Source organism: Passer domesticus, chromosome 15 (genome assembly GCF_036417665.1).
Source record: "Passer domesticus isolate bPasDom1 chromosome 15, bPasDom1.hap1, whole genome shotgun sequence".
Lineage (NCBI taxonomy): Eukaryota > Metazoa > Chordata > Aves > Passeriformes > Passeridae > Passer > Passer domesticus.
Window position 1 is genome coordinate 1,189,145 of NC_087488.1, and position 24,573 is coordinate 1,213,717.

At 54.8% G+C, this 24,573-nt stretch overlaps 1 protein-coding gene and 1 long non-coding RNA gene across 2 annotated transcripts in view; both read left to right on the plus strand.

Annotated features, from left to right (window-relative positions):
- The window catches only part of LOC135281451 (uncharacterized), a 59,794-nt gene extending 43,170 nt beyond the window's left edge, over positions 1 to 16,624 (plus strand). The window contains exons 2-4 of the mRNA XM_064390307.1: positions 8,944 to 9,081; positions 9,536 to 9,644; positions 10,261 to 16,624. Coding sequence (XP_064246377.1) covers positions 15,653 to 16,624 — 972 coding nt within the window. The 5' untranslated portion in view covers positions 8,944 to 9,081; positions 9,536 to 9,644; positions 10,261 to 15,652. The remainder of the gene's footprint in view (positions 1 to 8,943; positions 9,082 to 9,535; positions 9,645 to 10,260) is intronic.
- LOC135281452 (uncharacterized) overlaps positions 1 to 24,573 on the plus strand; it is a 77,220-nt gene that overhangs the window by 46,622 nt on the left and 6,025 nt on the right. The window lies entirely within an intron of this gene.

The following is a 24,573-nucleotide window of genomic DNA, read 5'->3' on the forward strand; positions in this document are numbered from 1 at the left end:
AGGTGCTCAGGGATGAGCAGCTCCAGTCTGAGTTGATGGGATGCTGCCCTGCAGCCTGGCACATGGCCTGCAGCCTCACCTCCCACCTGGAAAGTTCCTGCCAGGGAATCAGCATGGCTCTCCCTCATCATCAGAGCTGCAGAGCCAACAAAAAGCCACCCTCTGTGTCCCCAGATCCCCTTTTTGGTCAGGAATGGGTTTCTCTGACGCACTGTGCCCTGGGGCAAGGCGGGTGTTAACTGCATGCAAGTCTTGCTTGCTGAATCCAAATAATACAGAATTTCAGATTCCCTCTTCCCTGTCCAAGCCCTTGGCTGTCATCACGTCCTCCCTAGTCCTGTCCAGAGGTTTCTTCACAGCAGCAGGGTCCCAGGAGATGCAGTGGTGTTCACTGGGCACCGCTATGGCTTGGCCCAGGAGCAGAAACATTCTGCCTCCCCAGATCTGGTGCAGCTCCTTTGGCTGCTTGGCTTCCTCTGCTGGACATCCTGGGCTGTGGTCAGGGCTGCTGAGGAAGGGACAGCTGCTGCATCCAAGCAGCATTTTGGGCTCTGATAGATGGTTTTGGATGCTGTCTCAAGCTACCTGCTGGCTTTTTGTGAAAATTGACCTCCTGGGAAGAGTCCTTTTAACTTCCCTCGGAGCTGGAAAGCCACAGCCCAAGAGCTGACTGCTGACAGTGATGCTTTTTTCAAGGGAGCCAGTGGTGATGCCAGCTGGGAATGGAGAGGTTAACCCTGGGTGTAGGTGATACCTTCCAGTTCAGCTGGTCATTGCTGGGACAATCAATGCAGAAGTGCCCACAGACACTTTGGTTGGCTTCAGGTGCTGATGGTGCAGCCCCTTCCCAGGGGTCTGGAGGATGGACCTCAAGTCTGCTGGGCTACTGCAGCTGCTTCTGTGAGGAGCAGAGCTGGTTTCCTGTTCCAACACTCCGGGGACTTGGCTGTGGGTCTCCAGTGAGCCCTGTGAGTACCAGGCTGCTCTGGGCTTCTTTTTCTCTACAGAAAGTCAGCTTCATTCTTCTAAGACACCTAGAGGAAAAATATTGGAATCTGAGGGAAGGTTTGTCATGAAGTAGGGAAAAGCAAATGCTCTTGTCTGGTCTGGTTTAGTCTCCATCTCATCTTGACTCATCTCATAACTTTATCCCATCCCATCATACTCCATTCCACCCATCCCAGTCTACTTACCCTATTTCCTACTACCCTACAACCTTCCCATTCTATCTTCCCCTCCATCCCATGCCATCGCACCCATTCCATTTTACTTACCCCATCCCACCCCATTTTCTGTTCTTCCTGTCCCATCCTACCCTGTCCCATGCCACCCTCTCTCATCCCATCACCCCCATCCTATTCCACTCACCCGATCCCCCCACATGCCTCTTCCCTCCCATGCCATCACACCTATTCCATTGCCCTCCACCTCATCCCCACCTCCTGTGGACATCCATGCCAGCCATCCCCAGACAGAGCTGCTCTTGCCAGGGCCCATTGATGGTGGAGGCACTTGAAGCGGTTCCTTATCCAGGATGTGTGTCAGTGAAAGCAGAAACCCAATAAGCAAGATAAGGAGACGATTTATAATGGCATTTGTGAACTTTAGGAAAGAGCTTTACAGCCAGATTTTACAGACCACACAGGGAGAGGTTATACTCTCCAAAACCTTGGAGATTTTTTAAAAAATATTTTTATATTTAAAAAAAAGAGTTTCCAAGAATTAAATAACACAAAAGTGTATGAAATATGATGTAGGGAATGTTCCCTTTGCTCTCACATCTGAAGTTAATTTGGGAGACGCTCTGAATAGCTTTTTAAAGAGTGGATAAACATTGGCATCAAAAGTGTAAATAAAGTTACCAGACAAAGCGGCCGTTCAAAGGGAATCGTCCCTGGGATGTTGGCCGGGCAGCTCTAATGGCTGTGTCAGGAACGTTTGGAGATAAAACAAGGGCCCAGCCGATTAGCCCAGGCTGAAGTTCTCCACCTGGGCTCACTCTTCTGATGCCAAAAGCAAGCAGCACTGCCAGCTGCTCTTGCAGGTTTCCTGCCTGGGGACGACACTGGCAGGCGGTTCCTGTTTGCTGGGACTCCCCCAGTCTCCTGCACCACTGCTGTCCAAAATTTGGGTTGCATACTCCCAAGCAGGACCTGGTGAAACCTAATTAAAGCCTATTGGTGCTGATCTCTTGGGGACCTGGATTTGTCAGAGTTGTGGCCCAAAGTGTTTCTGAGAAGCCCTCAGGCTACCCCACTGTGTGCCATGCCCACTGTTTCCCCCACGACAGTCCTATTCCTCCAGGTGTTTTGACTGACACACACTTGGTTGGCCACAGATATTCTGAAGTACAACAGGACCTTCTGTGTCACTGGGTTTAAGATTGCAGCTCGTTGGAAGAACCCAGAGGGGTTGAGTGTCTCCTAAAGTACATCTTTGCACCAGCATCAAGGTTCTCCATGACAGTCCACCCCGTGGAGAAAAGGCAAAACCAGTGGAACAAATTCTAACATCTCATTTAAATCTTCCAAAGAGGAAGAAAAATGGACAGATGTGAACCAACCGTTTGTTTGCACCTTTTGGTATGAACTTGAAGGAAAACGTTTGGGAGTTGTCTTTGATGGAGTGGTTTGTGAATGAGAGGCAGACATGGGTTGGAGTGACTGTGGCAGTCAGATCTCCATCATGAGGTGCTTCTCCTTGCCCCTGTGTCTCTATCAAAAGGGATTTTCCTGTGAGCTGTAGAAGTAGGAATGTGTGTGGATAATAATACTAGTGTTCCTGCATCCAGAAACTTTTACCTCCACAGCACCCAGTGCTGAGGGCTGCTATTGCACTTGAATATACAGAGTGTCAATTCTTTCTTCAACTGAGACCTTGCTCATGGCTCTTTGGTGAAGACAGGATGGTAATGACAGCAGCCATGACAAAACAGAGTGTGTAAATCCACCTCTGGGTTGTCCAAGAGCAGCTCACAGCTGCCTGCACTGCAATAGGGGCACAGTAAGCACTATTCATGGCTGAGGGCCTGTTGTGCTGCTCCTGGTGCTCTTGGCCCTGGAGACTCAAGAGTTCTGTGTCTTGACAGACCTAGCCTAGGGAATGTTGTGGATCCACCACATATTTGCCAATGTGCCTGGTGGGAATTGTGTCCCACTGCCCACTTGTGACCTGGGCACTGCCATGCTGGGTGAGGTATCAGCTCCTGAGGCTGAGGAGCAGCATGAAGGGCATCATCACAGGGTACTCTGCAAGTCCCCATGGTGACGCATACCTGGTTTCTCCTACCTTGCCCTGGAGACCATCTCCTCGTTCCTCCTGGTGCCCTGCTGTTAGAGTGTGTCTTTCTTGTGTCCAGCCCCAAAGCCTGCATAGTAGAAGAAACAAGCTGGAACGAAGCATGACCCCTATTAAGTAGAAGTTACAAAATTGTATTTTAATGTTTCACCTATTCAGGTGACTTTAGGATGGATAAAGTCATGAGGACTCATTTGCTCTGTCCTTTGCCTGGCTGTAATAGGAGCCAGCAATGACCATAACTCTGACCATTTTTTTCAGTCTTGATTCAGCAGTATTTTCCTGGCTGATAAAGAACAAATCTCCCATTGGCAGGGCTGGGAAGATGGTGTCCCACACGCTTGGTGTTAACCACAAGCAGCAGTAGCTCTCCTCTGCATCCCTGGGTGAGACCCAGCAGGATGGGGATGCCGCCTGCCTGGGCAGCAGCTGGCAGGGGTGCACTTCCCCAGAGACCACAGCAGGGGTTTTATTGCAAATAATTGAATAATTACTCCTTCTTTGCCTAGGACATGCCTGCAAATAGTGCTGATTCCTGAGCGAGGGCTCATGAGCCCAAATTCCCATCAGAGGGCTCACTAGTACCTTTGGGATGGAAGAGCCTGGGACTGAGAAGGGGACCCTGGCTCAGAGGATGCCTGGTGTGATCACTGCGGGCTGGGGCTCGTGCAGACCGCCCTTGCGCATCAGCCTTCGTGCCACTTGTGTAAACTATTACAGCAAAGGGCAAAGGTTAAATGCAGCACATGTGTGGCATCAATTAACAGGATTTCAAGGTCTCCAGTGGAGTTTCTGCTCAAATCTCTTGTGGCAGGTTCAGTTTTCTTAACCCCTCCAATGCCATGCAGTCAGAGGGTCTTAGCTCTGCCAGACTGTTAGAGGGGAATGGGCTTGTGCTGGCTGGTGGTCTCCCCAAGGACTGTGCTGGAGGGGCTTCTGGCCATTTGGGCATGGGGAGGCAGGGACACCACACACACCACACCAGTGGTCTGTGGGGCAAGTGGGAGAGACTACTCTTTCTACTGGAAGTGTCCTTGGAAGGGAGTCAGGCCCTGGCAAGGCAGCAAGTTGGTGTATAAGCAGCCCTTCATTGTGCCCCCTGTTTCAGGTCCATGTACGCCATCTCAGAGCCCTCGTGAGGAGTGGCTGCTCCTGTGTTTGGTCTCAGCCAGACCCTGCTCCACTGAAGCACCCGATTGTCCCAGTATGTCCTACTGCTGGGCAGACAAAGGTTCCTGCTGGGCTTGGGACTGCTGGTGCTTTCACTCTCCACCTGTGGAACAGAGTCACCTCCCACTGCTTGCTGGGCTGGGAAAGCAGCCCAGTGAAAGTCTCAGCAATGACTCAAAACCAGGACAATTTTGGTGGAGAAATTGCAGTTGTGAATCTTCACCAATCTGAGGCCATTCCGGGCTGCTCCCAGGCAATGTACCAAACCACTGCTCATCTCCTCCTGGATTTTCAGTCATATTGGGCATACTGGGAGAGGGAGTGGTTTAAAGGATGGTGGCATGACTCAGGCAATGTTTACTGCATCCCATGTCTCCTGCAGCTGATGCATCAGAGACCTGGATGCCACAACTTTGCACTGCAGCTCTGCCAGGTTGTCCTCCCAAGTTCCAGATGTTTCTCCTAAGGGCCGGAACCCTGGAGTCAGAGTGCTTGGAGGGCTTCCACTTTGCTTTGTTGAGGGTGTTTGACAAGGAAAAGGAAGGCTTTAGCTGCCGCCACCACCATGAAGAAAACATGAAAATATGATACTGGCATGGTCTGAAGGCTCAAAAACTTTAAGATATTAGAAAAGCTTCCTCATTGCTTGTGCAGATTTTTGCCTATATAGATTACTAATTTTCCACGAACAGGTGCTGCTGAAGGGAATTCTGTCTTGGGCGTTTCAGTTCCTGGGGTTTCCAGTCCTCCCTCAAGGCTGGGGACCACTGTAATGGATGGGTCAAGGCTGGGAGCTTTGTGAGGAACATTGATGCCAGCACCAACTGATGCAGAACCTGCCAGGCTGGAGGAACAGGACATGCAAGTGCCCTTCTTCACCTGTGTGCCCCTGACATCACTTTGCCCATGCATTCCACTCTTTTTTGGGAAATGAGTAATTTCAATCCTCCAAGTTAAAAAACTCAGCTCCCAAAACATTCAAAACCACTAGAAACCCCTGCATTTTAGTGATTTCGATCTGTTTTCCAGTCCTGGACCCTGTTAAGATTAACAAAATGCATGCTTGAAAAACACAGATGCTCTGCTCACAGCTCTCCATGTCAGAGCTGGGACTTCTGGCTAAAAGATGGATTTGCCCTGGATATCTCCACAGAAATACCCTGTTTGTTAGCAAACCTGTAAAAATCTTGGTAATCCCCTTGATCTGAAACAAATGGGCTCTGCTGTCTGGTGCTGATTTTATTATCAGACACTGCTTAGTATCATCCCATGGCTTGGACCAGTGCCTGAGGCTCAACACCAAGTCAATCATGCGCTGGCAGGCGAAGGTGTCCCCTGGTCTCTAGACCCATGCTGGTTCTCCATATGTGTGTGGTGCCCTGGATAATACATGTTGGATTTACAGAGCCACGTGGTTGCCCAGGGGCCTCCAGGACCCTCAGGGCTGCTCCAGCACTGTCTCCAGTTGTGATGGGAGCAGCATGGCATGGCTGTCCAGGTGAAAGCTCAGGTTTTGTTGAATTGTCCTTCTGGGGTGGAGAGCTCGGCTTGGTGGTTGTGTTTCCAGTGTCTGGAGCTTTGTGCAAACACAGGATGAAGGAGCAGGAGTGTCTTTGTGTCCTAACATGATTCCCAGGGTGTCTGTCAGCCTGAGCTCCCACCCAACCATCCCTTGGAAATTGGACCTAGAACAAGCCTTGAGTACCTGTGGGCTGATTTGAGGACTATTGGGAATCGTGATGGCTTTGAGGCCAGGTAGATCCTCAGCTGGCTGCAAGTTGGTTGCATTGACTGTGGCCCCTGACAGGAGCACTCCCAGCCCCACTCTCCCTCCATGCTGACTGCAGCAGCCAAACAGAAAGCTCGAGACCCCCGGAGACCCACCATCAACCACACGAGCCCCAGCCGGTTTTGTTTTGATTATACATTTGTTTCCTCCCTCCTGGGAGTGTCTGACACAGCTTTTACCTCTCAGCGTGTCAACGCTCGGCTTCCCCCGCCACCTCCCTCCCCTCCCGTCGGCTCTGCTTGGATTAGCTCTGACCCTTACTGAACTCTGCTGCCAGAAGAAGTGTCAACCCCTTTCACTTTCCGAGAGCTTTCCAGCCCCAAACACTGAGCAGGGAAGGAGTGTCCTCCAAGGGAAAACCTCCCACATAATTTTTTCCAACTCCATGCCCTTGCTGTGCATCTGGGGAGGACAGACTCTGGTCCCTGCCTCTGGCCATGCTCTGGGGGCAGCCCAGGTGACCTGCAGCACATCTCTGTCCTCCCCTGAGCCAGAACAGGTGTAAACAGGGCAAAAGGGGCTTTTAAGGAGGATATGCTTCCTGGAGGAAAAGGGTGGGATAGGAGAGAGTAGGAGGTTAGCTATGGGCACAGCGTGGCACAGCCTGGTGCAGGGGTCCAAGGACAGCTGTTTCCATGGGAGTATGTCAGGGTTGGTGTCTGTATGTCTTCAAGGAGATGTCCAGCCTCCATGGATGGGTGGACATCAGCAAGATGGGAGGGAGAGGAAGAGCTGTCTGCTGCCACCAGTAGCACAGAAGATGGGGAGAAAGTCTTTCAATACTTTCCACCAGGTCTGATGGTGGTTGTGCTTCTCCATGCCAAGCAGCATCAGCTTAAACATTCTGCAAGAGCTCCAAAATTCAGCGGAAACCAGCCCTCCAAAATAAAAAGACCATCTAAGGAGAGGGCAGCAGCTGATGCTGTGTGCCCACAGCTCAGCAGGGTTAACTCGTGTGGGGCTGGGAGTAACACCCCCAGCCCTGAGCAGCCACCCCAGCCAGCAGAGACGCTGGGTGGTGGATGTGGGGCCACAGCTGGGGAGCAGGGAGGTTAACTCCAGCAACACCAATGAATAAAGAGAATGCCGCATGCTAAGGAGTTGCAGATGTTTGGATGTTGGCAGGGATTTGGGTGGAGCTGCCAATACACAACATGGTTTGCAGCAGGCGGAAAAGATGGGAAGTGCCAGGGAAAACCTGCCCCATCTCTAAAGCCTGTGGTAGTGGAGGGAGCCCTCCTGGGCTAGGTGTCATGGGGGAGTGCATTGCTCAGAGCTTAGAGATGCCATGGAAAGGGTGGGGGAGGCAAATGAAAATTGACCAGCTGCTCCCAGGTCTGATTGCTGCTCTGTCCCTCTCTGTTGGAGGCCCTGGAGCAGCCACCTGGTCAGTCAAGGGTAATTCAGCCATGAAGACAACACCTCAGAGAACAGTCACTTTATTTTTAGGACACTGAGGATGTGCCTCGCTCTTCTAGGGCTCTTCCCCCTGTTTTTTTCCTAAGCCTGTGGAAGCCAGGCAGATATCCAAAGCCGTTCCTCACTTTTCACAGCTCACTGAAGGGATGTCCCTGGATGTCCCTGCCTAACTGAAGGTGGGTGAGGGTCACAGGCCTGTTTCGGTCTCACAAGGTCAGCAGAAATCAGGACCTCAGGACTGTTGTCCCAGAGCTGAGTAGTGGTGCACGCTGTGCCAAAGGGCAGAGCAGCATTGTCCCTGAAGTGAAAAAGGCATCTCTGGAGGTCTGTGAGGACTCAGGCAGGATAAATCCAGGTTGAAGGGCACATTTAGGGCTGTGCTGACCTCAGTGTTTAATGATTTTTTTCTTATCCCTGGCAAAGGGATATACAGGGACCTGGTAAAGCCCAACTGGGCAGGGTCAATAAGGTCCAAGCCCTGCTGTTGTACCCAAAAGAGGTGTTGGGGTGGTGGGGAACAGGGGCCTGAGGGGTCTCTGTGAATCTGGACCCCATCAGCTCTGGTGTGTGGGTATGAGCAGGTCTTGTTGCTTTCTGGGGTGCCAGCTCTTCAGGGTGAACGTGAGTCTTCTTGCTGGCTGGCAGATGGAGTCCCACCCCAGAGGAGCTCTTGGGAACCTGCTTTGTGTGTCTCAGTGAGAGGGCAAGCCGCCAGAGTGCTTTGCACCTGCAGCCCCACGCTTGCAGGAGCATCCCCTGCTCTTGCAGTCCTCCTGATGCCTCCTGGCCCCCATGGCTCTTCAGCTGTGCCAGCTCACTGTGGTTCTCTTGGTCTTTGTCAGCAGCATGTTTAGTATCTCTGTGGCCATCGTGCTTCCTGACATGTTTTCTTTTCCCCCGTGATTTTGAGAATGGCATTCATTTCTTTGTTGAGGAAGGAGAGGGAAAGGTCATCCCTTGCTAGCAACTCATTAAAGCAAAACAATGGAAAGAACAGCAAATGGGTTCTGGGACTCGCTTCTCCAGGCATGTGTGAGGCTGCCTTTTGTCAGTGTAGGAGAGGGGCATCCATGGAGGTGGTGGCATTGCAGGGAGGCTCTCCCCACCCCACCACCCAAACTGATTCAAGGCATCACTGGAGGACCTCAGTGTGTGTCAGAGCTTTTGTTTGTTTGGTGTGTTTGTGTGTGTGAGCGCAATGTACATTCAGCCCTGCTGTCACTAAAAAGAAAAGTTTTAATGAAAATTTTCTCATTCCCTCCTCCCAGGCTCCCCGGCTTGGACCAGTTCTGTTTCTTTCATATGGGAGGCAGCTGCATTTGTCTCAATAATTGTGTTTCCCTGTTGCTGTGTACTGCTGAGGACTTGGTGAAACAATGAAGATGTGAAGCATTTCTCTTTCCCAGGTCTGGCTCTGGGGGTTTGGTTTTGGTGACATTATGGCCTTCTTTCTCTCCAGGATGCCCATATGGGGTTTGAAGGCTATCTGGCATTTGGCAGGAAAGACATTGCTTAAAGCTGATGGTTGTGCTCAGAGTGATGCTGAGAAGGAAGCACTGCTCTGTGCCTGTGGTACCTCTCGGGATCACTTGCTTAAATCCACTGCCTGTTCCAATGGAAATGGTCATGGAGGGGGCCCAGCTCCTGTGTTTCAATGTCCTGCTAGGCCTGTTGGCCTCCAGATCCCCAAAAAACACCTCGTGGCCTGTCCCAGTCCCATCCTACCAGCTGCTGGCTGGGTAGCCATGGTGTTTCATGAGGGAGTGTGGGGAGCTGCACTGTGGGCAGAGGCTGCTTGGGGCCCCTACACCCCTGTGGTTCATCACTTGTTCATCACCTCTCGTGCCCTGTCCTCTCTAGGACCTCATTGCACACCCACCAGCCCCCGGAGGTGGGAAGTGCAGCACAGCCGGGACAACCTGCCCGAGGCACTGGGCCCAGAGCAGCACAGGAATTCCCCCAGTTTAAGGTGGGACACTTCATTGCACTGGGAAGGTGGGCCAGGCATGGGGGTCTTGGGCATATTGCCAAAGCAGGGCTGGGAGTGCAGAAGGAGCATGGCTGGCATGGGGCAGGTGGGGCATGAGGGGCATGGGTGTGGGGCTGCATCTGGTGTGGGGCAGGTGGGGCATGAGGGGATTGGGAGTGGGGCTGATGTGGGACACAAGGGGCACTGGGGCTGGTGTGGGGTGGGTGGGGACAGGGAGCAGGGGAGGCACCTCACAGGTTCCTCGGAGTTCCTCCGTGCTGGAGCCCACGAGGGCTGACCTTGCTGACACGGAAGGGTCAGGGTGTGAGGGCAAGGAGCGACTTTTGGGAACGGAAGGGTTGTGACCCCCGGGGCCAGGGCATCCCTCGGGGGTCGGGGCCGGGGTCGGGACCTGGCCGTGCATCCCCCGGGGCCGGGCTGTCCTTCCAGGCAGCGCGGAGAGGTGGCAGCAAAGGCCCTGGGACGGGGGTCGCGGGGACCTGCTGCCGCAGCCGCGGGGTCCCGGCCCGGGAAGGATGCGCGTCCCCCGTCCCGATGTCTGCTCCCACCACGGTCCCACGAGCGGGACCCACACTGCACCGAAGTCCATCTCTAGGTCATAGCATCGGAGAGTGCTTTTGCCCACTTCTTTAAAGAACATCTGGTCCGTGCTCCTTGAAATCTTTCTGTCCGACCTGACCTCGAGCACTGCCAGGGATGGGGCATCTCCAGGGACACTCACCACAGGCTCAGGGATCAGAATCTGCTTCCAGGACTGCATGAGCATTTCTGCCCCCTGCTCCAGTCTGGGGCTGCCCCTCTGTGCCCAGGCTGTTGGAATCCCATGAGAACAGCTTGTGAGACTTCAGGACTTGTCAAAGCTGAAGTTGAACCCTTGTCCCAGGCTGGCTGGGTGCCCACAGCCCAGCCAGTCCTAATCTGGGGCTGTACACTGCCCATGTTTAATGAGGTATTGTGTACGGATGTGTCCGGCTGTGTGTATGCACACGTTGTGGGCTCTGGGTGTCTCGCTCAATGTTTGCATCAGTCTGTTAGTGAGTTTGGGCATCTGGGGCTGTTTCCCCTGCCTGATTAAATATTTCCCCAGAAGCAAGTTTGTGTAGCCGAGGATCTTACCGCATGTGTCGGTGTCTGGACGGGGAGGAGCTCACAGCTCTCCACGTGTGCAGAATTTGCACAGTATCTGTGCATCATGCTGGGCTGTCCAAGTTGCTTCTTCCACCGTCAGCATATGCTGAGTGATGGCAGATGGGTGAGTGGCCAAGGAATGGCTAGATCAGTGCAGAACAGGATGGGCTTCCCCATCAGTGGTGGGCAACAGTGGGGACCAATACTGCTCGTGGCTATTCTCTCTCCTCAAGGGCATGTGGAGCCCAGCCTGGACACTATCCTGCATCCCATGGCCATGGAAGGAGGACAGGGCATCCCTGAGGCTTGGATGCAGCATCAGAGATGAACCCATCACTTGCAGTGAGGTGCTCTGTGAGGGGCTGCTGGCAGCTGTTGTGGCCCTGGGCCAGGCTGTGCCTCAAGTCCGGCTGGGCCTCCTCTAACTCAAGTGGCTCTACGGTTCAGGAGACACCCCCACTGCCCAAACAGCACATGATAGACAAGGCAGTGCCTGTGTGACACTCTGTTCCCATGTCTCTTCCCTCCTGCTCTCCCTGCCTCCAGCCCGAGGAGTGTCCCTCCAGCTGGGTCAGTGCCTGCATCATCCTGCAGGCCCTGCAGGGTGCAGGGCTGGCAGCCACAGGAGGTGGGAGGATCACAGCCTCCTGCACATGTGCTGTCCAACCTGTCAGCACCTCCGTGAGGCAAAGCCCGTGCTGGCTGGGGATGTGCCCCCCAGCTTTCTCCCTTTGTCATGAAGAGCTAAGCATGCGTGCCAGAAAGCTCACCCTGTGGTAGAAGCCATCCATCTCCTCTGGAGCTCAGCATTCCCTCCTTGCTCCTTGGCCGCAGGGGTTTTTGGCTGCAGATATTTACCAAGCAATTTGCATCCAATTACAGAAGCCTGAAAGGCTGGGAGGATTTTCCTTCTAGTTTCTCGCAACCAAAGCCAACTTGTCCGAATTACAACCTAGGAAGCATCTCATTAGTAGGGAGTGAGGTCTCCAAAACATAGAGTGCTTGGAAAACACTGCCAGAGGCATAGGAATGTGGGCTGGCTGGCAGGCGAGTTGGTGAGGAGCCTGTTTGGTCACCATCTTCTCTCACCCACGGTAATTTTCCCCATCTTTTCTTCTGTGGCACCTGAGTGGAGAGGAGATGGGATTTTGGAGGCTTCCAGCTCATCACATCACTTCCCTATTCCCACTTTGGTTCAAAAGGTGTTTGATTTTGCTGGGCTGAAGCACGAACTGATCTTCCCACACATTTATTTTCCCTCCAGCTTCTCCTGCCTTTCCTCTCAGGCTGTGTAGTGTCACCCCAACCAGGAGGTGAAGATCTAGGAGCAGAGTCATGGGAATGATGGTTACAAATGTTTAATCACATTAGTGGAAGTAGGATCCTCAGCAGCATCTGGCTGGTCTGTCTCTAGTGCCATCCCAAGAGGCGGGGGCACATCCCTCACCCAGCCTCATGGACATCTGCTCCCTGGTGTGACTGTCCCAGGGGGACTTATGCCAGAGGCACCTGCGTGGAGCCTGCATAGCCCCAAAACTTGCTGGAGGCTTTGTCTCAAGTGGGATACAAGCTGGCACAGGGGCGAGGATGTGGGGAGGAGGGGAGGCAGGATCCAAAGTGATCTGGTGACTACCAGCTGCGACTGCAGGGGAGCTTTCTGCCAAGGTTTGAGAATGGGAGAGATCAGGGAAGTGCAGCTGGCAGCTGTGCCTGGGCTTACATGGCTGCGGGGTGACTCCTATGCCAATGATTTAATGCCCTTCCAAAAATACTTCCCCAGATACAGCTTGCAAGCAAACTGCTGAGCTAGCTTGTACCAGCGCTGAGGATGGTGGCAGACACGGCTCCAGTGCCCTCCTCCCACCCAGCGCTTGGGGTGTGCCCACACAGTGCTGGCAGGACTGAGGGCACCTGTGTTTTGAGTGGCATGGTGGGTGTGGGAGCCTGTTCCCTGGCTGCCGCCCTGTCCCAACAGAGCCTGTGGGTGCTGGTGGGGAGCCGCACCATGACCCTGGCTCCTGGCCCACGTGGGGAGGGGTTTGTGCTCCCCTGCCATGGCACCATCTGCTCCCTGAGCTGCTGGCCAGGCTGATGATCCCTGCCCGCCTATCTCCCAACCATCCCCAGCTGCCTGGTGCCTGGGCAGGAGGATCTATGTGGGCTCTTGCTGCTGACGTGAAGGTGGCTATTGAGCAGCCCTGGTCTGCTCCTGGCATCACGTCACCTCTGCCAGCATCTGGGTGATAGCATGCACTGTCTGCACTGTCTCTTATGCCATCAAGAGCCCCTCCTTTTCTTGCCATCTCGGCAGCTGCCAGGCTGTAGCTTCTATTTCAAGGTTGAATTTGATGAGCTCCAGCTTCCAAAGGGGTGATCTTGTAATGACTTTCCAAATGAGTGTCACTCCTGTGTCCTCCATGGCTGCGGGTTAGGATGGACACAGCTCCCTCAGCACAAGGGGATGGGTAAAGCCAAGCTGCCTGCACTAGCTCAGCCACCCTGCCCCCACACCACACCAGCCCCACTTGCAGGAGTGCTGCTGGGTTCCTCTGCTGTGATGTGCTTCCCAGGGAGCCAGGCTGGCAGCATGTGGGCCCCCACATCCCCAGGACATCCCAGTGTCCTGGTTCCAGGCTTCAAAGTGCCTGAGCCCCTTGACATGACCAAAGTGAGTTTGGAAGATGAGCAGCTCCTTGCTCCCCATGAAGAACATGTCCCACCATGGGAAGATGAGGTGTTTCCACCAGAGGAAGCTGCTCCTTGCCAGCAGGAGAGGTGGGAGAGGGTGGCTGGCCCTGCAGACACGGGATTCAGGTCTCCTCACTGTCCCCGATGAGCCCTTCTGTGTGGATGAATCAGAACCTCCTTTCCACAAGCCACTCCTGCCTGTCCCTGGGGGCTGCCTGCCCTTTGTCACTGCCCATGGCACTGCCTGTCACTGTCCCCGGCCAGGCAAGGCAAGTCCCCTGCAAGCCCATCCTGCACAGCCACTCCCAGTGGCACACCGTGCCCTGTGTCCTGTCTGGCCTTGCTGCTGGCACCCTGGGGATGGCCACCCACCACTGCCCTGGCCTGCAGCAGTCCACAGCTCCAGCACACCCGACTGCCCGTCCAGCCTGCCAGCCCCGGGCAGCCCCGGGTCTTTGGGCAGCCCTGCCTGCTGTCCCTGGGGGCTGGGGACAGTGCGGGGGGCAGAACGCCCCCCAGGTGGCAGGGGGCTGAGAGGAGGAGTGGGAAGGGGGTTGGGAGGCAGGGCAGCCCACCGCCCGGCTCGGCTGCGCCTGTTCCCCTCCCCGGCCCCACCAGCCCATTTATTACCCCTCTGCCATTCATCGGGCCAGACAGATGCCCCCAAATAAATACCCCCAGACAATAGGGTGGGAGGGGCCAGCGAGGCTCCTCATGAATAAACATGAGGGTATTTGGACACAGTTTCCTCTCTTCGCAAAATGGGACCGATTGTGTGGCAGGCATTTAAAATTCAGCCGCGGTCGGGCTGTCTTCCAGTGTCCCCGAACTGCTGAGGTGCTTCATTTATTTCATAATTTCCCCTCCTCCCCTCTCGGCGACAGACCTGGCTCTTTTCACGCCTTGTCCTCCCTCTTTATTTCCTTCTTGCTCCCTTTCTTTATTTTTTTTTTTTTTAAATCTTCCTTCCTTTTCCTACTCCTTGTCTCTTTCTCTCCTTGGCTTTTGTGCTGGGGGCCATGACGAATGGCTCAGAAAAGAGGGTGCTGTGAGAAACTGGGGCTGCTGCTGTCAGAGTGGGTGGTGAGGACTTGGTGCTCGAGGGGGGTGGAAGGGGTCTGCCTGAGAGCTCCCAGCTGGGGCTCCCACACGGGGCTGGGGGGGGGAGGCAGTGGGGTGATGGGGGATCCCAAGGGCTTTGCTGCCTGGGGGCTTGGAAGGACAAGGATCGGGCTCCCTGCCTGTCCCTTGCCTGTGGGGAGACAAGCTTGCAGTGCCCACCCCAGCACATCCAGAGTGGGCTCCATGCACAGGAGGGAAAGGTCTACCCTCCTGTATCACCCACTGGGGGTGAAAAGCAGCCCTGGTGGTGCTGGAGCACCCAAAATTTGGGAGATGCAGAAGGAAGAAGGAGATACTTGTCCAGGCCAGGGCAGACCCAGTTTTGGTGGGAATGAGTTTGCTGGACCCCTGACCTGTTCCCATGCCTGGACAGCCCAGCAACACTGGTCTTTAGATCCAGAATGAGTGGCTTTTTGGGGACCTTGGACAACAGCATCCCCACTGGGGTTCCAGCACCTCAAACCCACACATGCCACTCAGTCCTGGGGTAAAGGTAGAACCAGAGCAGCAACAGAGAATGGAGGGGTGGGAGCACCAGGACATGGCCAGCAGTGTGGCTCAGCATTCCAGGAGACCTGCCAGCACCCTGGTGTTTCATCAACTAAGTGCTGAGGTCCTGATGCCATGCACCCCTGGGAAAGCCAGAAGATGTCCATGCATGGGACAGCTGCAGAGTTTGTGGAACCTCCTGAGCTCCTTGCTGTGCTGCTGGGGCTTGGCAGGAGGATGTGTGGATGGGCAGAATCCCGTGTCCATCCTGCCCCCGGGGCTCTGCAGGCTGGGATGAGCATCACCCAGCACTGGGGAGCTGCAGAAATTCCCTGGACAGCTCTGGTGTGTCACTCTACTGGGAGAAAACATCTGCCTACCCCTTCCCCACCTCTGGGATCCTCTGCCTGAAGGCGAGGCAAGGAAAAAGGGAGTTTCTATCCAAGGGCTGATAAGAAGCACACTTCAAGTGAGGTGTCACCTGCCAGACCATCTGCCCCCTGGGACCTGGCTGGTAGGAGAGACCAGGGCCATGCTGGCAGCAACAGGTGCTGGTGGGGATGGAGGACACCACCAGCTGCAGCTTGGGGGTGGGCAGAGCCTCCATCCAAAGCCCCGGGGGCTCTCTGTGTCTGGGAACTCCGTGTGGCTTCCTTAGCTCACGAGAGAACAACGGAGTGGGGGTCTCAGCCAGACCTGAGGGGTGTCACTGTGGATGTGGGTGCTCTCTGCCGGGCATTGCCCAGCGCCACCGCCCGCCAGGGCTGCCTGCCCCTCTGCCCCTCTGTCCCTCTGCCCCTCTGTCTCTGTGTCCCTCTGTCCCTCTGCCCTGCTGTCCCTCTGCCCCTCTGTCCCTGTGTCCCTCTGTCCCTCTGCCCTGCTGTCCCTCTGCCCCTCTGTCCTTTGTGTTCCTCTGTCCCTGTGTCCCTGTGTCCCTCTGCCCCTCTGTCCCTTGTGTCCCTCTGTCCCTCTGTCCCCCTGCCCCTCTGCCCCTCTGTCCCTCTGTCCCTCTGTCCCTCTGCCCCTCTGTCCCGCTGTCCCTCTGTCCCTGTGCCCCTCTGTCCCGTTGTCCCTGTGTCCCTCTGTCCCTCTGCCCCTCTGCCCCTCTGTCCCTCTGCCCCTCTGTCCCTCTGTCCCTGTGTCCCTCTGTCCCACTGTCCCTGTGTCCCTGTGTCCCTCTGTCCCTCTGTCCCCCTGTCCCTCCGTCCCTCTGTCCCTCCGTCCCTCTGTCCCTCTGCCCCTCTGTCCCTGTGTCCCTCTGTCCCTCTGTCCCACTGTCCCTGTGTCCCTCTGTCCCTCCGACCCCTGTCCCTCCGTCCCTCTGTCCCTCTGCCCCTCTGTCCCGCTGTCCCTCTGCCCCTCTGTCCTGCCGTCCCGCTGTCCCGCTGGCCGGCACGGCAGCTGCAGCCCATGGGGGCCGGTGCTGGCAGGCTCGGGCAGCGGGAGGGCTCCTGCATTACAATCCGGTACAATCTGTCCCCCTTCCTGCTGCCCAGCAGTGTAGGAGACGGTTACTGTTTAATCCCATTTGACAGCTCTTTCATCATCTGCCTGCCTCCCTCCAGCTTCCCGTGGCTCCTCCAAGGCTCCTTTGTGGCCGTAATCAAAGCCTGGTGAGTGATGGCTGCTCAAGGCAGGGAGGAAGGGACAGTGGAGCGAGGGTGGCTCACCCGCGGGGGGGGCATGGCCTGGCCGCAGCTCCGGGGAGGGGCACGGCGGGATCACAAGGTGTGGGGCCTTTGCTGTCAGGTCCTGCAGGTGCAGCTGTGGGTGGTGGCTCTGGGAGCTGGGCTGCATGGAGAATCCCCAGTGCTGTGAACTGGACCAGATGGAGCATTCCTAGTGCTGGGAACTGGCCGGGATGGAGCATCTCCAGTGCTGGAAGCCAGAGTGAGCATCCACAGTGATCTGAGCTGAACTGAGCATCCTCAGTGCCGGGAGCTGGTCTGGATGGACCATCCCAGCGCTGGGAGCCAGATGGGACAGAACATCCCCAGTGCTGGGAGCCATGCTGGGGGGATCATTCCCAGCCACAGTCAGGCTGGGAGATCCTGGTCAGGGCAGCAGGGCTGGTGTCTGGGCAGGCAGGGCCAGGCAGTGGGTCAGTCTCTCTGAGGGGCAGAGAAGCAGGTCTCCTCCCGCAGCCTTCTCCCACACACCCTCCAAGCACCCTGTGGCCCTGGGGACATGCTGGCTCACAACTCCCGTGTGCCTTTCACACCTGGCACGTGACGGTGGCCCCGGAGGAGCATGGCAGCTCTCTCCACATGACACGGAAGACTGTGTGGGAGAGATTTTGGTGGAAGTCGCTTGGGCAGCACAGCTTCCAGCACAGCATTGCTGGCACATGGCTCACATGGGGGTGACCCTTGCTGTGCCACGGCAGCTTCTGCCATCCCCCTCTGAGAGCTGAGGACCTGGCTGCTCCCAGACAGGCTGGCGGCAGTCAGGGCAGGCTGGGACAGGTGAAAGGGCCTCTAAGGGGTCCCTGCTCTCCACATTTCTGTGAAACTTGGGAAATCTGGCCCCAGACCTGGTCTGAAGGCTGTGTGGGTGGCAGGCCCCCTCTGGAGGTTTTTGGCTAGAGAAGAGGAGCCTGCAGTCTGCAGGGTACCCACAGCTTCCTCTTGCTCAGCTCTTTCTGGACTGAGACTCGGTTTCTGTGCCTTGGCTTGCCTCAGTGCTGACCAGTGGCCACGCCAGTGCCACAGTGATGGAGCCACATGGGTATTCAGGGACTGGGGGGAGATACCCTCCTGCTTCCATTCATGCTTCTGGCAGGGATTCAGTACTCACCAGTCCTGCCAGGGAATGCTCCCCATCACCAACAGCCTGGCCCAACCTCACTGTGATTTTTTTTTTGTGGTTTTCAATAACATTAAACTTTTGGCTGAATTGCAAAGCATCTGAAGAGCAGTATCTCTCTCTACAAGGACTTGGTAGTGCTCTGCACTGCAGAGTTTCCCTGCTCAACAACAATGAAGTAGGGAAGCAGGAGAGGAGCCCTCAAAAACCACAACACTGTGGCCCAAGGCAACTTCCCCTGAGTCCCCTTGGCTGAGGAACACCCTGATTCCCTGAGGAGAGAGCCTGCCCGACCTTGGGTTATCACCTGCACTGCAGCTGGGTGACAGCTTTCCCAAGAACACATGTTCCCTCATAAACCCTGGCTCTGCTTATCTCAAAGGGCACATCCGACAATTAGCTTATCTGCTGTGAAAGTGAGGAACGGCTTTGGATATCTGCCTGGCTTCCGCAGGCCTGGGAAAAACACAGGGGAAAGAGCCCCTGGAAGAGCGAGGCACATCCTCGGTGTCCTGTAAATAAAGTGACTGCACTCCGAGCGTGCCGCAGACGGACTCCATGTGCTCAGGGTGGGGAGTGGAGATGCCCCTGACTCTTAGGGATGTTCAGTGCTTCCTGCTGAGAAACCCTGCCTGCAGCTGCTGCCAGCTTTGCCAGACCATCCCAGGGTGGGTGGCAATTTTGTGCTGGGTGGATTGCAGCCTCCAGTTAAATTTTTGGGGGAAATTTCAGCTGGAGACCATGGCTCTTTCCAAGAATGGGGAAAAGGGAAAAAATAAAGGATTTGTTCTCATTTAAAAATTCTGTCTTTGAAGCAATTTGGCAAGTAGAGAGGGAAGAGAGGCTGAGCTTCATCTTGTGTTCCTGGAATATGCTCAAATTTGACCACGCTAGAACACTTTATTTGGGAAAAAATGTGGTTAGCATGAGCTCGGTGCAAACCTCTTCCATAGGAGCAGCTCCCGTCACAGGGCATAGGTTTGCCACCACCCAGCTTCTGGGCAATAGGGTGCCAAAGCCAAGGGTCTCCTGTGTCCCCACCAGTGTCATGGGGGTCAGAGGCATGGCAGAGGGAGCTGCAGCCCAGTTTGCTCCATCTACTGCACGCCATACAGGGCCGTGCTCTGCCTGACTGTTTTCAGTGATTTACACCATTTTTCTCCTGTCCTGTAGCAATCCTCTGTGAGGCAGAGAAGAGCAGGCACGTTTAGCCAGCCCTGTGCAGTGTGATCACACTGTCCCCTGTGCAATGTTCTGCAGCCCCAAGGATGTTTCTCCTCCCTGCCTGGACCAGGACATGTCAGCCCTCACTTGGAGAGCAAATTAAGAATTGGTTAAGTTAATTTGCTGCAGATGATTGTTTGAAGAGCAAATAACCAAAAAAGCTGGTTGAAAGCCCAATTTTCCTCCCTCCTGGAGACTTTCTGGAAGACTTTCTGGAGCTCCTTTCTCCTGGAGGCTTTTTGGAAGGTGGCTGGTGCCCCATGCTATGCCCTGAGGAAGGCCTGGGCTGCCTTTGGGGGGGAACTTCAGTTGGCTTTCCCCCCACCCTGCTCCTCCTGCTCTCCCCAAAATTGCACCAAGAAACAAGTATATTGTTTGCAAGCTAAAAACTAGAAATGATTTATATGTTTATAAGCCCAGTTCTGGCTCCATTTATTTTGGCAAAGGAATTGTTTGCATCTTTGCAGAATTCCTTCACCAAAACCACTCATTAGATATGAATTTCAAAACAGCCAGAGGGAGCGGGTGACTCAGGGGAATTAGCAAATGGCTTCTCAAAGACTTTTACGTCAGGGACAGCAGCTTGATTCCAGATCTCAGTGCCAGTGGCCCAGAAGACATTGTCATCTCGTGTTGGGTCAGTGACTGTGAGTCAACCAGTGCATTTGAGGACCTTGGTCTTTGGCTCCGAGCTGGCAGGTGTCTTCACCATGAGAAACTTCAGCCAAGGGAGAAGCCAGAAAAGACAGGAGGAAAAGGATTGCATCAATGAACCTTCACTGGACATGACAATATCAACTACAGGAGCTGACAGAGGAATGTTTTACCATAGCTCTTTCACTCCAGTGTGAAGATCTGTGAGTTTCTGGAAAGGACATCTGGGGAGGGTCAGCCTTGAGGTGTGAAGATGGGATGAGTGTGACCACTTGTGCCTCTGCTGCGGGTTTAAAGACCACCTTGTTTTTCACCTGGAAATTGTTAAGAAAGTTGTGCATGGAGATGATTCCAGTTATCACTTTCCTCCTTCAGACAAAAAACTCACAAAGCAACCCGTGGGTGTGATGATGTCCCATCACCTTGTCCTGGCAGAGCTGCTTGACTTGGGCTGGCGCTGGGGATGGGAGCGGCTTCTCAGGCTGGTTTAGCAGAGGAGATGTGTGCAGGGAGGACGTTGCTCTGTGATGGCACCGTGGGGGCTATGGACAATTTCGGTGCCCTCAGAAGCATCTGTTTGGGGCAAGGGTACAGGCATGACTTTTGTGGTAGAAGGTCTGTGAGGAGTGAGAGTGGCTGAGGTCCCCCTGGTCAGAGGGGAGTTGTCCACCCTGGGCCAGGCAGCCTGGATTACCAGAGGTGTCCTGTCCTCTGAACCTCCATGGGTACCTGGCACTGGTGTCCCCAGCCTCCGTGTCACCTGCTTTCTCTGGAGGAATAGCTGGAGCTCTGGCAGGCAGCATGCCCTGCAGCAGCTGGTCCGTATCCACGTGCATCAGGAAGTTCGTGGTGCCACCAGGCTCCTGGTCTCCATCCCCACTCTGCCCCAACCTGCCCTGCGCCCCCGCCCTGCTGCTCTGACTCGCTCCCGAGCCAACCTTGCTCCTTGTCTCACAAGCAGAGATCAAAATAAACTCAAGTGAAGGGTCCTTTAACTTTCTCTACTCGAGTGAAAATAAATGCGCTTTCCCCACCACCCAGCCCTGTAAATTCCCTGCACTGTGAAATATCTTCCAGATATAGTAAAGAGACGGCTTTCGACTGTTTTTTTTAAACATCTTTAACTGCTGTATATATTTCCAGGGAGACGTAATAAGCGCTACAGCTAATTTATCTGCATGTACTGTAAATATTTTCAGGAGATAGCAGAAAGGATTTCAAACACATGGCTGGGAGTATTGGCACACAGCATAGGCTGGGTGGGAAGGACACCTTTAACCATTTGCATGCCATGTCCTTTCCCTGTGCTCCTCTCTGTGCCCCCAGCGCAGCATCTCCTTGCCAGCCCAGGGCTGTCCTTCCAGCTGATGTCCAGCCAGATGTTTGGTTTGAACAGGGTGTTGAGGCTTGTTCTTCCATTTGATGTTGTAGTCCTTGCTCTGGGGACACTGGGAGCTCAGCTGGGAGTCGCTGGGAGTTTCCCTCCTGACCTACTACCCATAGCCATGCCTCAGTCCCTATACCCCTGCCCACGTGCAACCTGCTGCTACAAGCACAAGACAACATTTGGGAAGAAAAAATCCTGCTTGGGCATCTGAGTTCTTGCAGTCTCAACAACCTTTGGATTTCAGCAGAGGTTGCAAACCCATGGTGGGGGAAAACCAGAGTGCCCAGTTACTTTCAAGTGCTGGCCTCTGTGCTTTTGACCCCTTGGCCCTTGGGAGATGTGAGTTCTGCAGAGGAAGGAGGCTTGGTCCACCAAGAGCCCATTCTCAGGGTTCTCAGGTGTGATGGGAGAGACCCAGGTGATGGAGAGCTGGGGGAGCAGAGGGTGGCAGGCACGTGTGTCTCCTGGGGGAGCAGCTGCCAGCAGATGCAGAGGTTCCTGTCCATCCCCCAGCTGCCTGGCCACAGGGGATGCAGCAGAAGGCATCTGCTGGAACACAGCCCACCAAGCACCCACAGCCTGACTCCTGGCACGGTGACTCCTGGCTACACACCCCACTCGTGACCACATCCATAGTGCTGGGATCCTCTGGGGACCATGACCCTGTTTTGGGAGAGCTCTTGCAGGGATGGGTGAGATGGGGGTCCAATGGCCACCTTCACTCTTCCTGTGCCCTGATAGTCCCCAGCAACTTCTGTGGGAGACAGTGACTTTTCCAGAGGAAGGTCTGGAGAAGGAAGTCCTGGGGTGCTGGCCTGGGGGAGCAGAGGTCTTTCATCACACAGCCAGTGTTTGGTGTCAGCAGGGAACCATGCTAAAAGCACATTCAATTCAAAGCCTGTTATTAAGCAAACCCAGCTCTGGAGCACGAACAGCCTGTCCTGAAGCTGTGGGTCACCGCAGCCAGGCCAGTCACCCTGCTGAGGGGTCTGCTTGCCAGACTGCTCCCGCTCCATCACAGCCCTCCCCTCTGCTGCAGGCTCACCACAAGCTCCTGCCTCTTGGCTGGTGGGGGTGTTTTGGCCAAGGCAGTCTTTTTCCTGGGATTCTCCTGCAAGAAGTCCACTCCTTCACCCTGGCAGCTTGCTCTGTCCAGACCATACCGTGGTTAGGAGTCCTGGAGGTATTTGGGGCTCCCAGCCCATCAGCTGGGATTTCCCCAACTGTTTGCACAAACCCTTGAGATTTTGGGACTTCTCTCCATAATCTGAGCACTACAATCCAGGCATTTAGTGGGCATGGATCTAATCCAGACTAATTCCAGACAGGCTGCAGTCCCTTTGGCTGGTTCCAAAGCATCACCTAAGTTGTGGATAGAACAGTTCCTCCCACCAGCTGAGGCTGGACAACAGGCTAAGACTGTCAGGGCAGGAGAGCTGCCACAGCCACTGGGAGGAGAGCCCAGGCAAGATGAGTCTTTCTGGCAGCAGGCATGGATGCACTGGATGCATCATCCAGGCAATCTGCTCCCCGGGCTCCTGTCCCCGTGGTGTAATTTAATGCAGAATAAGGACAAGACGTACCTATTGGCTTGGAGCCCAACTGAAAAGTCACATGAAGGAGATAAAAGCCTTTAAATGCTAAGCCTGTCTAAAGAGACAATAAAAGGCAAATGTCTTCCCAGCTTTATGTCCATGTCTTTTTACTTGATTTATGGACTTTTTGCTATAATCCTTCATGCTTTCTGACTCTTCAAGTTGTTCAGCTCTTGTAAAAGGCTTGTGGAAGCAAACTGCATCATCCAGGGGACTCGATATCCATCCCTAAGCCTCGGCTGATCCTGTTGTGGGGTCCAGTTTAGGATCTGCAATGGTCTTTGCCTGATGCCCCATAGGGTAGAGAAGCCCAGGGTGAGTCCTGATGCTATAGTACAAGGCACAGAGAGGGTTTTGTGGCCACAAAGAGGAAAAGGCAAGCAAAGAGAAAGGACCCAAATGTTTCCATTCAGCCTCTGGGTGAGCAGCAAGATGCTTGGGAGCTGGATCTACAAAGAGGATCCAGATGCGGGGAACCGCAGCTGCTCCCTGCGAGTGGAGCCTGAATGCTTTTGGGAATGTGGGGTGGAAGGCTGGCAGGGGGCAGCCCCGGGGCTGGGCGGCTGCGGGAGCGGGGAGTGGGAGGAAGCCATCCCCACACACCCAGCGTGTGTGGATCTGGAGCTAATCAGCCTGACACAGGATGCTTGGGTGTCTGCTGGGGCCGGGCTATGAAAGCAATTGCTCTCATTAAACGTTTCCCTCCTCTGTTGCATTCGGAAGTGAAGCTGTGAGCCCAAATGTCCTCAGCTGACTCTCCTGGTCCTCCTGCCCCCTCTGAGGGGAGGAATTGACTGAGACGTGGGGACTGGTGCAGCTGAGCAAGAGCACATGTGCCTTCACATCACACACTGCAGGTGCCCCCAGGCCAAGTCCCACGGCTCAGGGCACCAGCTGTGGCTCTGGGCAGCTAAGCAGCTCTGAAACTCAGGTGCAATGATCCCTCTGAAGCTGTGAGACATCTCTTCCCTTTGTTCTTTCCAGAGCAGCTCCTGTTGCAAGAGGAGCAGCTGCAGGGTGTATGGTGGTGAGGGAAAAGGGATGGAATGGCACTGGGAATGGTGGGGAGCAGCTCTGGGCTGGGGGCAGTGGTGGAGCGCAGTTCTACTCAGCGCCTGCTCCTCTGCTGGAGGTAGAAATTGTCCCAGCTGGCTGGGAAAGTGCTGGATACCAGGGAGAGGAGCAGCTGATTGTGGTTCTCCTGGGGCACCTCGGGGCACCCCTGCTACCTCCCAGCAGCTGGTGGCCCTGCTGTCCCCCAACCTTGCTCCTGATGGGCACAGCAACCCTGAGAGCGGCATGAGATCACTGTGTGGGCACAGCCTGCCTTTGCTGTGCAGCACCCTGGGAAGGCCAGGCGTGTCCTGTAATTTCCCCTGCCCACAGCCCAGACCACAACCAGTGATGCCCAGTGATGCCCTCCTCAATCCACCAGACACATTTAATTTTCATTTCTGTGCAGGCAGCAGCACTTCTGTTTGGTGCCCATTTCCAAAATCTTCAAGTACCAGGTGGGAGTTCCGTGGCTCCAGATGGTGACTGTGTCTCTGCCCTGCACTCCTGCTCCAGGCCAGGCTGCCCCAGGACCCCCGGCTCGCACAGCCTTCCATCACCCCTCACACTTAGTGACAATTTGCAACAAACCTGGTGAGGGGGAAGGTTTGGGAGATCTTGAGGAGAGGGAGATATGGGCAAACAGAATTTGGCCTGTTCTTAAATGTCTCAAAAAAAAAATAAATCTTGCCTGTAAAAAAATTAGTAATTTTAAACCGCAGGCAAATGCTTCACATTCCTGAGCAATGCTGCCCTCTGTTTA